The 18,851-nt window shown below is 34.9% G+C and overlaps 2 protein-coding genes across 6 annotated transcripts; both read right to left on the reverse strand.

The window, feature by feature from the left end:
• Window positions 1–767: 767 nt before the first annotated feature.
• On the reverse strand, window positions 768–9,655 carry LOC137814477 (uncharacterized). The gene is made up of 17 exons (XM_068617247.1): window positions 9,281–9,655; window positions 9,066–9,176; window positions 8,271–8,316; window positions 8,036–8,193; window positions 7,762–7,879; window positions 6,559–6,641; window positions 4,912–4,971; window positions 4,367–4,609; window positions 3,807–3,903; window positions 3,576–3,626; window positions 3,405–3,485; window positions 3,006–3,077; window positions 2,268–2,330; window positions 1,933–2,085; window positions 1,457–1,514; window positions 1,317–1,369; window positions 768–1,232 (listed from the first exon to the last, which is right to left on the reverse strand). The coding sequence occupies exons 2-17, from the start codon at window positions 9,164–9,166 to the stop codon at window positions 1,155–1,157; spliced, it is 1,515 nt and encodes a 504-aa protein (XP_068473348.1). The 5' UTR covers window positions 9,167–9,176; window positions 9,281–9,655; the 3' UTR covers window positions 768–1,154.
• A 1,299-nt stretch (window positions 9,656–10,954) lies between these two features.
• Window positions 10,955–16,197, reverse strand: LOC137814478 (putative pentatricopeptide repeat-containing protein At5g37570). Of its 5 annotated transcripts, XM_068617251.1 has the most exons (4): window positions 14,166–16,119; window positions 13,115–13,278; window positions 12,135–12,201; window positions 10,955–11,771 (listed from the first exon to the last, which is right to left on the reverse strand). In XM_068617251.1, the coding sequence occupies exon 1, from the start codon at window positions 16,050–16,052 to the stop codon at window positions 14,394–14,396; it is 1,659 nt and encodes a 552-aa protein (XP_068473352.1). In that variant the 5' UTR covers window positions 16,053–16,119; the 3' UTR covers window positions 10,955–11,771; window positions 12,135–12,201; window positions 13,115–13,278; window positions 14,166–14,393. The 5 variants fall into 5 exon arrangements, with proteins under 5 accessions (XP_068473352.1, XP_068473353.1, XP_068473349.1 ...); XM_068617252.1 differs by lacking the exon at window positions 13,115–13,278; XM_068617248.1 differs by having other exon boundaries at window positions 10,955–12,201.
• Between the last annotated feature and the right edge of the window lie 2,654 nt (window positions 16,198–18,851).

Consider the following 18,851-nt stretch of genomic DNA (forward strand, 5'->3'; position numbering starts at 1 on the left):
ATTTTCGTCATTTTAGAGAAACGGATTGAATGCACGTTGAATTGACATGGTACAGGGAGAAATTGCTTTGGAATCCTTCCGATGAGAAGGTAGAAATCTAACTTGGTTAAGATAAAAAAAAATACACAAAAATGTCATATCTCATTTAATACTATGAATAATTAAGATTATTGTTAAAATATTGCCTAATTATAAAATTTTATAAGAATATTTATGACAAACTAGATAGTTTGAAAAAGATAGTCAATTCTGATCTTCTTGTGTTTTGATTTTGTAATTTGTAAAGAGAAAAAAAAATCAGGAATCAACTAAAGTGATTAAAAGTGTAAGACTTGAGAAAACCTTCTGGAATGGAAGTTCAAACACGTGAAATTAGCGGAACAATTATAAGGTTATTAACCACGTAATGAATTGTTTAGCAATAGTCCCCGAATGAACAAAAGAAAGTTAACCTTTGAAATTGTCACTAGCAACAAATGAGCAATTTAAACTTCGTAATACTCATCTTGTTCATTTCTCTAATGAACCATGAACCTAACCACAATTTTGTTCATCAAAATATAATGATGTTTTGTTCCTCGACAGTGAGACGATCTAAATCGACTCCTCAGGATTTTAACTCTTGAACAACACTAGAAATGGTGTGAGGTGTATGGTGACTTTCCCAATAAATGTACATTGTTGCATTCTGCAAATTATGCCTTCGTTGAAAGGTTGAAAAAATTGGCAAAATGGTTCATACACCAGATGACTTACTTCTTGCTAACTATAGAGAAAGTATAGTTTATTCAACATAAAAATCAGGTATATAGCAGCCAAAGCTGAATATGCAATTCGTGCTGCTAATTTAAAGGTCTCAATGAAGAAAGCTTTATATTTGTAAAAGCTGGTGCTGTAAGTTAAGATAATTAAATAATAATTCTACAATAATCAATAGGTTGTCCATATGCCCCCAATGGCAATAAAATTGAATCTTCAGCCACCTGCTTGTACCATTGTTCTTTCTTCTACCAACACAGCAGCACCCTTGATTTTCTTCCCGCTGCTCCATCTTTATCCCAAATGCATCAGAATGATACGATTCCAGCCCATGATATAGGTTTTCATTCTGTTGGCATCCAAAAGAAATGAACCATAGTTTTTACAACATCATCCTAGTTCATCTCAATGAATGCACCAGGTTGAAACTTCTTGTGCAATGCTTTTATGGCTGAATCAATGCGTGTTAGGTCCTGTAATAAAATTAGAACTGGTAAATATACAGGTCAAACTTGTTTTCTTAAAACAGATACTAGAATAGGGAAGTTTCATTCTACCTTTCCTTTGAAGCTCACAATAACAGATCCATATCTGGCTTTGCGGTAACAACCTAGATGTTACAAAGAAGAAAATAAAAAATATAGATAGATAATAGTCATATACTGGTAAACGTCACAACAACTTATAAACTTCATACCAATATAAAGGTCAGGAAATTCAAGGCAAAGCTTTGACAGAGGTTGAGCAATTTCAACCTGCAGTTTAGATGTCCCAACATAAAATCAGATGAGCTCAGGGGAAAGAAAAATTACAGAGAAACAAGACAAACACAGCATATGGATGCTGCATACTCTCATCAGAATAAATTGTCTCATGCTGCCATTATTTAAGAATTTCATCAATGATATTTGAGTACACGTCAATTGCAGCCCTGATCTTTTTATTACAAGGAGGATATCAAATGATACATACTTGCATTTACATAGGCCAATCAGCAGTGACAAAGTAAAAAAAGGATGGCACATATGCTATAACTGAAATATAAAGGAAGGTAGTAATTGTGTCCAACACATACTGAAAACAAAAACAAAACTCCAAAAAATCTTCAAAGCACAAGGGAATGAAATCATGCGGATGCATCATTATATAGGAAAGTTAGTACTGAGTACATACATCTGTCAGATTGGTTGCCACGTGCTTTGATACATATGGTTCCAGCAATGCTAGTAGGTCACTAGATTTTGCTAATTCAATCCAACAGTCCCACTGCTTTTCCAGCTCCGAAACATTTGTTGCACTAAGAATTATTACATTTTGGCATTTGATCTGCAAAAAAAATAATTATCTCTAAAAATTGACAAGAATTTTCATTATATACAATATAGGAGGTGGTGACAATTAATAGAAGTACAAAAGTTTTCCTTCAATTCCTTCTTAATGTGAAAGTAAACTTCTGGTGAATTACATATAAGGAAACAATTTTCATTAATGATCTTCTGAAAACATACCAAGGGCACAGACAATTTGTCATGATGCCATAATTCAGTTATGCCCTCAGGCAATTGAGCCATCTGAAAGGTGAAAGGCAGGGAAAAATCAATATGAATGAACTACATACTAAAAACATCATGACAGTATAATGTGTGCAACATGAAAAGCAGATTGATGTCCTGTTGGAATTATAGCAATTGAAAAATATATATGTTATACCTTTAGATCCTTTTAGTGTATTTCTTATTGCTTCCTCCCACCCCACTCATATAAAGCAAAGCACAATAAAGGGGTTTCTAAAAAACATGCCGGAAACTGTGAACAGCCCTTCTGAGAGACTTTCTCTAGGCTGAGGCATTGTTAAGAATTAGACCTTAAAAAGTTAATGATATTGGCATTTGTATACGCATGGACATGCAAATCATACTAATGAAGTCATGGTTCAAACGTTCCTACCAAAGAAGCAATTGTTGGGTACATTCCTAACTTATGGTACAACTCTATTAAAAAAACACTGTATTTCTCACTCTCTCCTCCCATGTACCAGACATCTGAAATCAAACAAGCGTTTAATTCAACCAGACCAACATAAATTATAATAAAAAACTTAAACCTGTGATAAATAATTAGCTTATTTTGGTAAGTAATAATTAACCAGAGGTTGAGGGATCTGCATAATGCAGCATGTGAGCCAATAAAAAAGAACTTGTGGGGACTGACTGTCTCGGTTTCCAAAATGACGATTAGTCTCATACCTCATTCCGGTCACCAGTACACTGGTCACCCATGATATGCCTGAGATACTCTTCAAATTCTTCATCAGGAGCCTACATAAAAGCAAATCATGAATTGACAATGATATAGAGATTCCGGGAAGATGAGAAATATTTGAGGAAACCTGAGATAACAAAGAAATTGAGATGCAATCTGAACTGATTGTGTTATTATTTGCTCATTTTCTGATACAACGACAGTTACAATATAACAGAACCCATAACCAAATCCTGTTTACAGCAATATGATGGGCAGTTTCTACTACTTCTAGCAAAAGAAGTATTAACAACTCTAATAGATATTGATGCACATGGCATATTTAGGGAATGATTATAGTTGCCTCAAATTTAAAAGTACAGCAATTGCAGGAAGTAACGCACCAAACGAACACCAAAAGCTTTTGCAATGCCTGCTATGGTAACATCAGAATGCAGTGGACCTACACCTCCATATATAAATACCTACAACAAGTAGGACAGATAAATATGCTGCATCATCATTTATCATCAAGAAATTTCACGCATATAACTTTCTAAGTGTGCGTATTGTACCATATCACTTTTAGATTTTTGTCGCTCAACTTCTTCAGCTACAGAATCTATCTGGTACAGAAGACACAAGTCAAACACCATGAAATTATAATATTAGGTGAAGAATGCCGACTTAGAGTTTGCATGTGGGTCATCATTATCAACAGACTCATAATAACACCTTTAAGTGCTGATGTCTGCAAAGAAAAATTCATACAAACATGTGTAGGACTTCTGCAGAAATGAACTCACATTGTTGTGCACGACAGAAAGTTTAAACACAGACCAACCAATTGAATGCAGCTTCCTACACAAATAGGGGCCCAACTGATCCTCAACAATGCCAAACCTGAGCTATGGAACAGAGTAAAGAAAAAGAGAACATCACCAATACAGTTAAAGGATCTTAAAAAAATTCACTACACAGCATGACATGATATATATTAAAAATTTAAATATATTTAATCCTTTCTTTCCCCAAATGATCATTGAAATTTTGAAATTAACTTTCTTCACATAAAGAGAAAGAATACTGTTTGTCCAAGTTTAAAAGAAAAGCTAATATTTCAGGATATAGAAAGCTCAGCAAGACGACAACAAATCATCCAGCACACAATCAACAGATTCAATAGTAGGTTAAACGCTTGCAAATCCATTCACCAAAGCTTGAAAACAGGCTAAATAGTCTGATAGAATTAAGAAATCTCCCAGTCAAAATTGTAAAGCAGGGCATACAAACTCATACAATACAAGACAGAGTTTCCAATATATTCCACAAAATCCAATTATCCAAGTGATATCGAGGTACTTACAGAATCTCATCTCCCACAACAATTATTGATGCTGTGAGCATGCTATTTTTATGTGAATCCAGGCTAGTCAAACCATTGCTATCCACAGGAAGTTGTCCACCAGTAGATGGCCTTTTAGCCCTCCCAGCCCTCTCTAATCTTCCATCAGCAAGTAAATATGCAGGTTTGAATTTGTAGGAAGAATTGCTAACGCACAGTAATGAGTTGGGAACTGTGTCGTGTATACTCCCAATTGAAGTATAACTGCACAAATAATAAAGAAAAAACTGCACACCTAAATTCTCTGAATAATCACAAACAACTACAACTTAATGTCAACCATGACGGACCAATTATTGAATTCAACAATAGAATGTCTCTGTCAGGTTAATTAGTGAAGCCTTTTAAATAGTTGGCAAATGATGAAAAAAAAAATTGATCAGATATTCATCAAATTATTTCCCATTCTCCCCTATTTTGAGGGAAATGTTAAAACACAAGAAAAATATAGCAGTGAGACATAATAAAATCCAACAATAAGGTTCATGATATTTATTGAGTATTACCCTTGATCATAAAGGCTGCAATAGTTCACCTTGCAAGTTAAAAGGAAGGCCCACACATCTCTGTATAGAAATATAGCCACCATAAGTAAATGAAGCAATTAACATTATCACATTCCAAAAGCACCAACATGTTAAACATGGAAAAAAAACAAACAATACATTTTCCAAGCAATATGGCTATTAAATTAATATGTCAATAGAGGGAAGGAAACCAAATAATGTCCAAGTTATTTAGCTACTTGCCAAGAAAATTACCCTTAGAAAAAGTCAGATTACAGCAAAATGAAAATTATATTTCAAGTTACAAAGTATAAAAACAACAAATTATTGTCCCATTAGATGGGATTGATTACAAGGATCAAACAATGTCCTTGAGCTATATCAAGAAAATAAGGGTTCGTTTACTTGGGTTTTTGTTTCATGTTTTCTTCTTCTGTTTTGCCTTTTCAAGTACAAAATTGTCATCTTGTTTTCAATTTATTACCTATTTTTACACACGAAACATTGACAAAAATTATTTTTGTCTTGTTAGCTTCTACAAATACATGAAAATAGACAACAAATTGAAAAAAGGCGGTAGTTTTGCTATTAAAAAGTGAAAACAGAAAAGAAAACAAAAGTAAAAGGGTACTAAATTTTCAAAAAAAATCTATTTAGAGTGAAGTTTTTTTTTTTGTTTTTAACAAGCTACCCTCAGGTTTTACAAAAGGCTTTCTAGTTTTCTCTAACTATTCATCTACATGGCTAATAACCAAATATGTGTATTTCCAAAAGGTTATAAATCTAAGAGATGTTGTACTAAGGACAATACTGATATGGATGTATTCAGAAGGGGTGAGTTTAGATATATAAGCGAGGAAAAAATGTGCCAAAAGAATAAATAAATTTGGTAACGAGGCAGTGCATCTATTAGTGCTACTGCTCACACAACTAATAAACACTATTTTTTGTTCTCTAAATGTTTAAGGGAAAATAAACATTACATCCAACACTAACAAATTTGTGACAGCAGACCTTGTGAACATGAATGGAGATAAAAAAAAAAAACAATAACACATCATTCGGAGGAGGATAACTAGGAGCGTGACAAGGGAAGATATTCTTGCTCTAAAAATATTTTATTAGTTTCTTTATTTTGTATTTCTTGGACTCATTAATGGTATGACTTTTCCTTTATTTTTCTTTATAAAACAGATGCAAATAGTAATTTTAGCCCAGGTTGTACTTGAGCCTATCAAGCCCAATGGATCGAGGAGGTGCAACCAATGAATTGAAATGAAGCAAGGAGCATGAGGCAACCATTAGAGCCCAACAAAAGCCCGTGCTAAGTTCAGCCATATGAAAGACAAGGCAAGATCAATGTGAGCCAAGCATGGGAAGTGTGACAGAAGCATGGATAACATGGAGATGATCTTGATCCTAGATCTAGTCACCTTGTGAGTGTGAAATTTATCACAAAATGAAATAATTTATAACGAAGTTGGCTCCAACCAATAATGTCTTTACAAGAGAATTCTATTCTTCAGATCGTTATATTGCTTCAACATTCAGGTAAGAGTATAGAAAAGCACCAAGCATAAGCACTGCTTTTAATTTTACTTCATTAAAAACATGAAGAAGAAACTGCAAAAGAAAAAAGAATCAAACCTGTATGACCAATCTAAAATGGGATTCACCCTCATGAAAGGTGGCCACCCAGGTGAACTTGGTGAGAATTGTTCTTGACCAACCTGTAAGGACACATGTAAGAATAGAATTGTTCCCGTTTTTGTAAAACCATGGTAATAAAAAATTGGTTTAAATCAAGCATACATATTAAGCTTTTACTTTTTACTAAGCCATACACTTGATATTTTGTTCAAAATAGTTTCTGAATGGACGTGTTTAAGAATAGCCTTGAGGAAGTAAAAGTGGTAAATCAAGATTCTGGTAAGTAATTTGACGCATATTTATATATTGTATTGAATAGAAATTTGAGTAATTTTTACAGAAATGTGTTTGTGTTAGGCTTTTGAAAACATCTTCAGGTTTGGGCCAATATGTGAAAGGAAATATTTTGAAAGAACTAATAATACAAAACAATGTATACTGCCGAACTTCTTGATTAATTTCAATATTCACATGCATTAGACGATCTTCAAAACGAGATGATTTTGCACATGTGCCCAATTATCCTCTCCTCAACAGCTTAGAGTGATCTTTTTATCCATATTCTGATTACTATTAGGTAGAATTCTGGTGATTTTCAAACTAAAAGCAAGATTATACAGAAATTGAGGAACCTAAATTTAGGTTGAATTTGCTCTATGAGCAATTCCAGTGATTCTGAGCTCACTATAGCATAGAAAATTGAAGGTTTATATTTAAGATATTTAATGCATGCTAAAATTGTTCCATGATTGCAGTATTGGCACATCATAAAGTAAACGTAATATGTATGATGGTCATTTATAATGAGATTAATGACAATGCTGAGGTATTCTTGGAACATTCGAAGTTATGAGCTATGCATTTGCCACTTCATGGTATAATAAGTATTGTTCTTGTGATGGTTTAAGCCATTTTAACTTTATTAGATAGCAACTGATTGAGTAATGAGTATGTAGCTTAGCTTTTTCCTTTATAACATCTATATAATAATAATTATATACATGTGCAGTTTTACGAAAGATGTTCATATATTGTGTAATGCTTTTAAATGTGGATTCTAACACAGCCTCAAGCACATTCAAATAAAATCTCTCCTCAAACAAGTTTGCAGAAAACAACATTTAGGTTTGGACAAATAGGAGATCAGAGCATATGTAATTTAAAACAAAAAATTGTCTCATGGATAAGAAATAAGGATACCGCTGTAGGGTCTCCAATTCGAACTCCAAGGAAGATAGCACGAATAGGCTTTTCCTTTAGCAAAGCCTCCAAACCAGATTTGAAATCTAAGCTAATGGTGTCAATTTGCAATCCATATCTGCTCAAGAAAAAAACCATTAATTGTTCCACCTTTAAAGGACTACAAGTCTCCAAGTTAGAAAATTACAAACATAGGATAATATCACTTCAGCATATTATCTAAACTGCAGTGACAAATTAAAAAAACTAGTTTTTAAAAAGAAGTTTCACTCACGTAGCGGCAGTATCATAGGTAAATGAGTTTATTTCTGGGAATGCACAAGGGCTCTCAAAATATATTGTTCGAATTGGAAAATCTTTTAAGTCCCCATTGACACTATTTTGCCCCTTTTTATGCAAGAAATAGCCAGCCCTGAGTATGTGCAACAAAACCTGCATGCCAAAACTCATTGTCAACATTAATTAGCCCATAGCATGGGTAATAAAAGATAACAAATATTAAAACATACTGTTGAATCCTTTCCTCCATTGAAGCTGAATGCAACCTCCTCAATACTGTAGGAAGAAATAGATTACATGCACAGACATCAGACTATCAGCATGTAAAAGATAGATAGTCATCAAAATCTTTTTTTTTTACATTCATAATTTAAAACAGGTATGACTTAAAGCAAATGAAGTAGCAAAAAGACCAAAATGTAGGGGGCATCACTCTATGATGTGTGCACTCATCCTTAAAAATCAAATTTCAAATCCCAAATTCTGACATCATCCAATGCAATGTTCTTCCTATAAAGCTACAAGAGTCATTAGGTTGTTTAGAATATCAGCGACCGTCCTTTTTTCATAATCTTATATACAGTTACAAATATAAAAAAATATATATATTTCTAGTTTTCTATCCTCAGTATTCACAGGTAACTTAGACCAAATCGGCATGACTGTCACTCGTTACACCATTCTTTCCAGATAACACATTTCGAGCAACATTTTCAGGTTAACAGACTTATAAACCTTTTTCAAAACAGTTTTCCCCTAAGACAATAATAATCAAGGAAGGAAATTCAATACACCCATACTCCTTAAATAGATCAAACATGAATCAACAATCCAGCAATGAGCACCTAACAACAAAAATCAAGTCAACAGCACATAACACTCTTCTCCTCTTCTGATTTATACTAACCAACAGAAAGGGGGCAAAGGAATCCAATCCCTCACACATGAAATCCAAACCCATCTCAAGCAAAGGTTTAAGATACCAACCCCAGAAATTGAATGTCCCTTTTCAGAGGAGAACTTACGAATATAAAGTCAAAGCTCTCTGAACAACATAGGTGGCGTTCTTGTACTTGGTCTGAAGTCTTCGATCGTCACACTCTCTGATTGCTCTATCGATCTCCATATTGAAAAAACTGAGAATAAGAAAAGGCAGAATCAGAGGAAAAGGGGTTCGAAAAAATAGGAAAATAGACATGTCTTCCAAGAAGCAAACGTGGGGTTGTTGTCAAAACTATACCTTGAAGCGAATTGGAGAAGGGGTGGAGCGAGAATGAAGAAAGTTGAAAAGGGTGAGAAGTGATTGAAGGAATGATTGTGGCGTTCTCAAAGGGGATTGGATTGGAGTGAAAGATTAGATATTTGGGAGGAATTGAACATGCAGAACAGAATGCGGTTAGTTGGTTGGTTATGTGATATGTGGGAATGAGATAACAGGCTGCACAATCCGAACAAAACAAGACAACAAAACAGAAACAATGATGGATGGAGTCTTTCTTATCTACGTTGTGTGTTGTCGGAGCGCAGCGCAGGGAAAAGTTTGTGGCTGCTCCAATAGAAATTTAAGAACTGGATCCAGAGTCACACTCTTTAGCCAAAAGGAAAAAAAACGCACAAGATATTACCCAACTATACCCCAAGGTAATTGTTTCATTTTTTTTTTCAAATGAAAAAATTATTTTAGAAGTGAATCAACTATACATTAATTTGTAATTAAATATTAATATAAAAAATATATTATTGATGGAGATTGTTTCCTCTTATATTACTTTATACTTTACATGTGTTTCACCTACTTAAAATTAATTAATTATAAGTACTAATTTAACAAGTATTTAATGCCTTTGTGTAGAAAAGACGTGTCTATGGATAATATCTTACTATACCACTAAGATTTGCAAATATTTTTTTGTCAACCCATTTAAGTAAGCGAGTCTGAAATATAGAAAGAGATTTGTTAGGATTAGCCAAAAATTGGAAATATTTTCTTTATTTATTTTTCTTTCTATTCTCATACTGATTCCTTTTTATAAAATATTGTTTTGGTATTTATACGGACTGTTGTTGTTTCTTCTACGTTTATATTGATACAAATATTCGCAATTAATAATGAAGTAAATAAAATATCAACATATATATGTATGGAAGGAAGATAAGATAACACCAGGTAAAATATTTGATACATTAAAGTGAATCTTTGAAGTAAAAAAATATCAAATGAATCAATTATTTTAGCTCAGATATATGTCGTTTTATCTTATAATTTTTATATCTTTCAATTAATTGTCTTATTAATTTATTATTGTGTTTTTAACTTCTGAAATACATTGTTGAACAAACTTTTTGAGAGCAAATTTTTTAAAACAAATTTTCCTAAACGTATATAATACTTTCCGAAATATTTTTCCATAATGATTTTTTTTTAATAAGCTTTCTAAAACAAAATTTTATTTCTTCTAACTATAACGTTCTCCCTCTCTTCTTCTTATGCAATGATGGTGCAGCGAGAAAGAAGTAGTCAGGACAATTCATCATTTCACCCAATTGTAGGGGTGCACGTGCAGGTTAAAAAATAGGCAGTGCAGAAAGTAAAAGCCTAGTTATTATTCCATATATTAGTGTTTTTCTTCCTGCACCCGTGGTTTAATCTTGCACCCATGGGGTGCTGAAATTACCAATTTATTCTTAATAAATAAATAAACTCGACAAACACCCTATTTCTCGTCAAATTGAATCTCTCAATAACTTCCTCTCATCCAAGAAAAAATCAATGTGTCACAGCCAGTACCAATATTATTATATTTTAAATTATATAATTCAAAATACAATATAAAATTTATATGTCAATTTGTACAATCCCAAACGTATTTCTAAATTTATACAAAATTTATATTTCGAATTACACAATCCCAAATGCATAAAATCCAAATTTTTGTATTCCAAATTCCACAATCTGGAATTGAAAAAAAAAGCATGGACTATTGGGACTTACATAATTATGGAGGTGTAGGAAGAAATTTTCATTAGATTAAAGACATTTTGGTATTTCTAAAGCCCAAAATTGCCGTTTCTAAAGCCCAAAATTGCAGTTGGTCAGACAATTGTACAGGATCCTATAACACTACACGGTCAAGACTGTTTCTTACTGCACCTCCTCCACATGTTCTTCTGCCACCCCATATTAGTGAAAATGCATTTCTATCTTTCTTGTGTCACCCAATACAGTAACTTTCGGATTATGTAATCCGAACATGTATTTTTGAAAAAAGAATTACAGATTACATAATCCGAAAGCTAAAAAAGACTTCCAGATTACATAATCCAAAAACTAATTATGTATATGAAAAAAAACTTCCAAATTATGTAATTCAGAAGCTAATTACGAATTTGAAAAAAAAACTTCCGAATTACGTAATCTGAAATATTACAGAAGAATATTTTTAGAAATACAAAAATTTATGAGGTAAGAGAATAAGGTGTTGCAGGAAGAAACAGTCCACGTCCAAGTGTTGGTATCAACTACTAGTAAGTATATTACACAGAATTAACCACCCAAAGTCTTGAGACAAATTCTCCCTGCACCCCCATGGTTTCATCCTGCACCCCTATGCGGTAGTGAAATTACCATTTACCTTTAATAAAACAAAATAAATAAATCCTACAACACTCCGTCTACTTCTTCTTCATCTTCTCAGCTGCACCGCACACCTTATGAAAACACTGCCGTACACCTTATGAGCCAGAAGATTTTGGTAGTACAAGTATAATGCTTAGATCTAATAAGACTTGCCTTTCGTTTTCTAAAACGAAGAATAAATTAGGTGTTCAATAAATTTGTCCAAAGCAATGGTGATTGTGCTTATACTTATTTGGCTCCTATTTATGTTAGTTTCATAAACAACTTACATGATTCAGTCACTTTTCATAATGTAGTTGTATAGCAAATTTGGAGTCTAAGCTGATTAAATAATATGAGAAATTTTCTTTTCTAAACGAAGGAAAAAGTATAACTACAACATTGACTGAGCATGCCCCACTTCTTTTTAAATCATAATAGCAAGAATGTGAGAATATTGGTATTATGTATATATTACCTTATAGCTGAAACTGTAGGTGGCCTCTCCAACCCATTCTATCTTCATTTGATACCAGCTAACTCAGCTACACGAGAAAATTAATATACGTGAATTATTGCAAAAAGAGGCACACAAGTAGACTGCATTTGATACTGGAAAATCGATCATTAAAAGAGTATCATGGCAGTCAATATTAAAGGATAAAATTGTATTAATATATTTTGTATTTTCTGAGAGGCTTCAAGGAACTGAAAGGGATTAACATCAGATTTTTTTCTATAATAGATGCTTACATGCATGTATTTGTAAATTTGCAATTGTGTTTGTCTGTCATATTGACTAAAGTGTAACAAAACAACTAATATAACCATACACCAAACCATGTAACTCCATTTTTAAATTCTTTACCTTTTCCTACACGAATACCACAGGGCATGAACTATATGCAAGTTGTCTCATAACTTACCTAGGAAACAAAGAAACAAAATAATAACGGATTCTAACATATTAGTGAAGAAATTTACAACTTTGGGAGGAAATCAAAACCACTCAAAGTTTAAAACAAATACATTAATCTTGTTGCACAACCTATTAATTTGATGTTTAATCTGCTGAGTAATACAGACATATATAGGAGTATTACTCAGCACACCTACTTAGCCACATGCTTACTGGATACGTGAGAAGCGTAAAACCATTCCCAGGCCACCACCAAATATATTGAGCTAGAGTTTTTGTACCCATGCCCAATGGCCTCTAATTAAGCAATTGAAAATGCAGATTTAGGCCTTAAAAACTAATATGTGCACTAACTGGAGGCCAAATGAAATCAAACTTTTTTTTAAATTTGAAGTTTATTACCAAACCTTTTCAGGAATAAACAAGGTATCATCGAGTGACAACCATAGGTTACTTATATTAGGAAATTGCACTAGTCAACCAACAAAGCAAAGTTCCAATGTACCAACTGTTTGTGCTTCATGCAAAGCATCCCTTACCTCTTGGGGAAAAATGATAACTATGAATGAAATCAGAACTCAAATGTTGGGTCACAAATTTTGCCCGATTTATGACATTACAAAACACATGCTCCTGCCAACAATACATTGCTGATGAAGTGCTGTGTCTAAAGCTCCTTTAAGTTACCCCATATCAACTTTCCCTAATTTACAAGAACAACACAACACGTCAAACCAAACCCACTAAATCAGAAAAGAATAAATGAATTAATAAACCCTTCCCTCTGTTCTTCCATTTCAATTGTGTTTTTGATAGAAACAATTCCTCCCAGTGGAATAAGCCCATTTTTCTGTTTGAGTTTGATTAGTAAAGAACGGGTGTTTGGGGAATGGCTGATTCTTTTATAGGGAAGTGGGGTTGGCTATATTTTCCCTTTGTAACTGATTCTGTTAGAAGGGAGTGAGGTTGGTTACATATTTTCCATTTGTAAGAATGTGGGGATCATCCTGTGAATCACTGGAGTGGATATTTGGGGTAGAGAGATTCCTCTCTTGTTTGGAGAGCTCTGCTCTCTGGAAACTTACCCTCTTGTCTTTAAATTCTGTTATTTTGGTTATCTGATTGGAGGCACACACTGTATTAGTTTTCCAGTTTTCATTTGACTGTTGTATTACTGTCAAACAACACCAACTCGCATTTAGCACAGAACCTTGCCATCAAGATCAAACAACACAGCAACACTAATTTGATCACACTAAATTAGCACTCCAATAAATCACTTTGGCTTCTCAATTCACAAGAATATTTTAGTTTTTAGTACACTTAAGACAAAGTAAGTTTCTACACAGAGCACCATTCCAATGAAGCAGTAACAGTGAGAAATATTTACTTTAATCACGACAAAATAAAGAACCTTAAATATTGATAATCAACTAAATTAAACAACAAAAACTGCATCAAGAAAATAACTGATTACCAAAGGAATTCAGGATTTACAGTGAAGACAAAACTTATCTATGAAAATAATCGTGTTATTTACAGCAAAAAAAAAATCAAAGGGAAAATGCACAGCACAGAAAGAAGGAAAACCTTTAGAATGCAGGGAAGTGCAGGGAGGAGAGAAAGTAGTATATGGTTTGGTGCTTAGCGTGTGAAGAAAGAAGGATAAATTCATATTTCTCCATTGACTGTTTAACAACCATGGAGCAACTGCTAAAGCTTCCAGACCAGCTGAAAATTAATTCATATTGGCTTCCATGTTCTGCAACCAAATTTCCCAATTCAGAACTTCATATACCAGAACAACTCGGCCCTGGACTAAATTTTACTGTAACCAGGTATCTTCCGCACTCTCCTTTCTCTCATCTTACTTCTCACAAGGGAAACATCAATCCATCGCTCTGCTGCTGCATAGATGTCAGACAACAACACATAGTTAGCTGCATTTAGAGGCTCAAACTGAAAAAGTCGACTAGCAACAATCTCTCCCAGCTCTGAATCACCATATAGTTTACATGCCCCAAGAAGTGCACCCCAGGCACCAGCATGAGGCTCAGGCATTAATTTTATAAGTTCATAAGCATCCCTTGTGTGTCCTGACCGGCTTAGAAGATCAACCATACACGCATAGTGATCAGGCGAAGGACTAACGTAGTATTTTTGCTTCATGGATTGGAAGTATTTCCAGCCCTCATCAACAAGCCCAGCATGACTACAGGCTGTGAGGATGACTGTGAAGGCCACCTCATCCGGAGATAGCCCTTCGATCAGCATTCTGTTAAACAGATTCACGGCCTCTTCCCCACGCCCATGGATTGACAACCCTTGTATCATCGAACAATACAAGACTAGATCTCGTTTAGGTCTTTCCTCAAACAATTTCGATGCTCTCTCCATGTTTCCACACTTTGCATTCATATCCAGAAGCGCTGCAAGTACATGGTCCTGCTGAACATCGATACAGCTCTTCATTACATAAGAATCAACCCATTGAGCGAGTTCTAAATGCCCCAACTGCGCTGACGCCGACATCAAGCTAACCAGTATGAACTCATCAGGCTTCACATTCATCGATTCCATCTCATGAAACACTTTCAACGCCTGGTTAGGCTGCCCATTCTGAACATAACCCGATATCAAAGCAGACCAAGCAACAACATCCTTTCCTGGAGCACGATCAAACAAGAACCTCGCGGCCACCATGTCACCCACCTTGGCATACCCATCAATCATGGTGGTGAAAGAAATAGCATTCTTCTCCGGCATAGCGTCAAACACATCCCTAGCACTACCCAAATCCCCCACCTTGACAAAACCCTGCAACATCGCATTCCAAGAAGCCACATTTCTCTGCGGCATCTCATCAAACAGCTTCTCGGCCTCCACAACATCCCTAACAGCAACATACCCAACAAGCATAGCAGTCCAGGAAACGACACTCCTATTAGACATTCCATCAAACAGCCTGCGAGCATCAGCAATCTGCCCGCATTTGCCATACATGTCGATCAAACTGGTGGCCACGTAGAGATCCCGGTGGAGTCCACACCTGAACGCGGACCCATGAAGCGATTTTCCTTCCCGCGGTTTGCACGTGGTGGAACAGGCCTTAATGACAGGAGGGTAGGTGAAGGTGTCGGGAAGGGCGCCGTGCGCCTTCATGCGAGCGAAGGCCGAGAAGGTGTGGGAGAAGAAGCTGTTTTGGCAATGGGATTTGATGAGAGTGTTCCAGAGGAAGGTGGAAGGGGTGAGGACACGGAGGAAGACTGAGGAGGAGTAGGAGAGAGTGGAGAGGGTGTGGGATAGGGGAATGAAAAGGGAGATGAGGAAGTGGTCTTGCTCGAGGCCTCGGTAGATGATGGAAGCGTGCACTTGCTCCAGCTGTTCACTGCTCTTGCACGCCTGCAGAAGGGTGGTGATGCTCGCGCCTGAACCAAGACCACCAGAAGAAGACCAGTTATGAGAGATTGAACGCATGGAACTGCAATTAGGATTATGTAATAATTTCTTGAATGAATAAGAACTTTCTTTACTTTTATCTTGATATGATAAGTAATTTGTTGCTTAAACATGTTTATATATTTCTTGTGTTACCAGTTATGATAAGTAATTTCGTTAAAGTAATAATTCTGATGCCGAACAAGGCATATATAAATCCGATAAATTCTGATGCCGAACGAGGCATAAATAATACCGATTACGTTAAAGTAATGTCTGATGCCGAACGAGGCATATATAATTCTGACTACGTTAAAAGTAATAATTCTGATGCCGAACGAGGCATATATACTTCTGACTACGTTAAAAGTAATAATTCTGATGCCGAACGAGGCATAAATAATTCCGATTACGTTAGTAATAATTCTGATGCCGAACGAAATAATTCTGATGCCGAACGAGGCATATATAAATCCGATAAATTCTTATGCCGAACGAGGCATAAATAATTCCGATTACGTTAAAAGTAATAATTCTGATACCGAGCGAGGCATATATAATTCTGACTACGTTAAAAGTAATAATTCTGATGCCGAACGAGGCATAAATAATTCCGATTACGTTAAAAGTAATGATTCTGATGCCGAACGAGGCATAAATAATACCGATTACGTTTAAAGTAATAATTCTGATGCCGAGCGAGGCATATATAATTCTGACTACGTTAAAAGTAATAATTCTGATGCCGAACGAGGCATATATACTTCTGACTAAGTTAAAAGTAATAATTCTGATGCCAAGCGAGGCATATATAATTCTGACTACGTTAAAAGTAATAATTCTGATGCCGAACGAAATAATTCTGATGCCGAACGAGGCATATATAAATCCGATAAATTCTTATGCCGAACGAGGCATAAATAATTCCGATTACGTTAAAAGTAATAATTCTGATACCGAGCGAGGCATATATAATTCTGACTACGTTAAAAGTAATAATTCTGATGCCGAACGAGGCATAAATACTTCTGACTACGTTAAAAGTAATAATTCTGATGCCGAGCGAGGCATATATAATTCTGACTACGTTAAAAGTAATAATTCGGATGCCGAACGAGGCATAAATAATTCCGATTACGTTAAAGTAATAATTCTGATGCCGAACGAGGCATCTATAAATCCGATAAATTCTGATGCCGAACGAGGCATAAATAATACCGATTACGTTAAAGTAATAAGTCTGATGCCGAACGAGGCATATATAATTCTGACTACGTTAAAAGTAATGATTCTGATGCCGAACGAGGCATAAATAATACCGATTACGTTTAAAGTAATAATTCTGATGCCGAGCGAGGCATATATAATTCTGACTACGTTAAAAGTAATAATTCTGATGCCGAACGAGGCATATATACTTCTGACTAAGTTAAAAGTAATAATTCTGATGCCAAGCGAGGCATATATAATTCTGAATACGTTAAAAGTAATAATTCTGATGCCGAACGAAATAAGTCTGATGCCGAATGAGGCATATATAAATCCGATAAATTCTTATGCCGAACGAGGCATAAATAATTCCGATTACGTTAAAAGTAATAATTCTGATGCCGAGCGAGGCATATATAATTCTGACTACGTTAAAAGTAATAATTCTGATGCCGAACGAGGCATAAATAATTCCGATTACGATAAGTAATAATTCTGATGCCGAACGAGGCATATTTAAATCCGATAAATTCTGATGCCGAACGAGGCATAAATAATTCCGATTACGTTCAAGTAATGTCTGATGCCGAACGAGGCATATATAATTCTGACTACGTTAAAATTAATAATTCTGATGCCGAACGAGGCATATATACTTCTGACTACGTTAAAAGTAATAATTCTGATGCCGAACGAGGCATATATACTTCTGACTACGTTAAAAGTAATAATTCTGATGCCGAGCGAGGCATATTTAATTCTGACTACGTTAAAAGTAATAATTCTGATGCCGAACGAGGCATAAATAATTCCGATTTCGTTAAAGTAATTCTGATGCCGAACGAGGCATATATAAATCCGATAAATTCTGATGCCGAGCGAGGCATATATAATTCTGACTACGTTAAAAGTAATAATTCTGATGCCGAACGAGGCATAAATAATTCCGATTACGTTGAAGTAATAATTCTGATGCCGAACGAAATAAGTCTGATGCCGAACGAGGCATATATAAATCCGATAAATTCTTATGCCAAACGAGGCATAAATAATTCCGATTACGTTAAAAGTAATAATTCTGATGCCGAGCGAGGCATATATAATTCTGACTACGTTAAAAGTAATAATTCTGATGCCGAACGAGGCATAAATACTTCTGACTACGTTAAAAGTAATAATTCTGATGCCGAACGAGGCATAAATACTTCTGACTACGTTAAAAGTAATAATTCTGATGCCTTGCGAGGCATATATAATTCTGACTACGTTAAAAGTAATAATTCGGATGCCGAACGAGGCATAAATAATTCCGATTACGTTAAAGTAATAATTCTGATCCCGAACGAGGCATATATACTTCTGACTACGTTAAAAGTAATAATTCTGATGCCGAGCGAGGCATATTTAATTCTGACTACGTTAAAAGTAATAATTCTGATGCCGAACGAGGCATAAATAATTCCGATTTCGTTAAAGTAATTCTGATGCCGAACGAGGCATATATAAATCCGATAAATTCTGATGCCGAACGAGGCATAAATAATTCCGATTACGTTAAAAGTAATAAGTCTGATGCCGAACGAGGCATATATAATTCTGACTACGTTAAAAGTAATAATTCTGATGCCG

Source organism: Phaseolus vulgaris, chromosome 1, assembly GCF_000499845.2.
Source record: "Phaseolus vulgaris cultivar G19833 chromosome 1, P. vulgaris v2.0, whole genome shotgun sequence".
Classification (NCBI taxonomy): domain Eukaryota; kingdom Viridiplantae; phylum Streptophyta; class Magnoliopsida; order Fabales; family Fabaceae; genus Phaseolus; species Phaseolus vulgaris.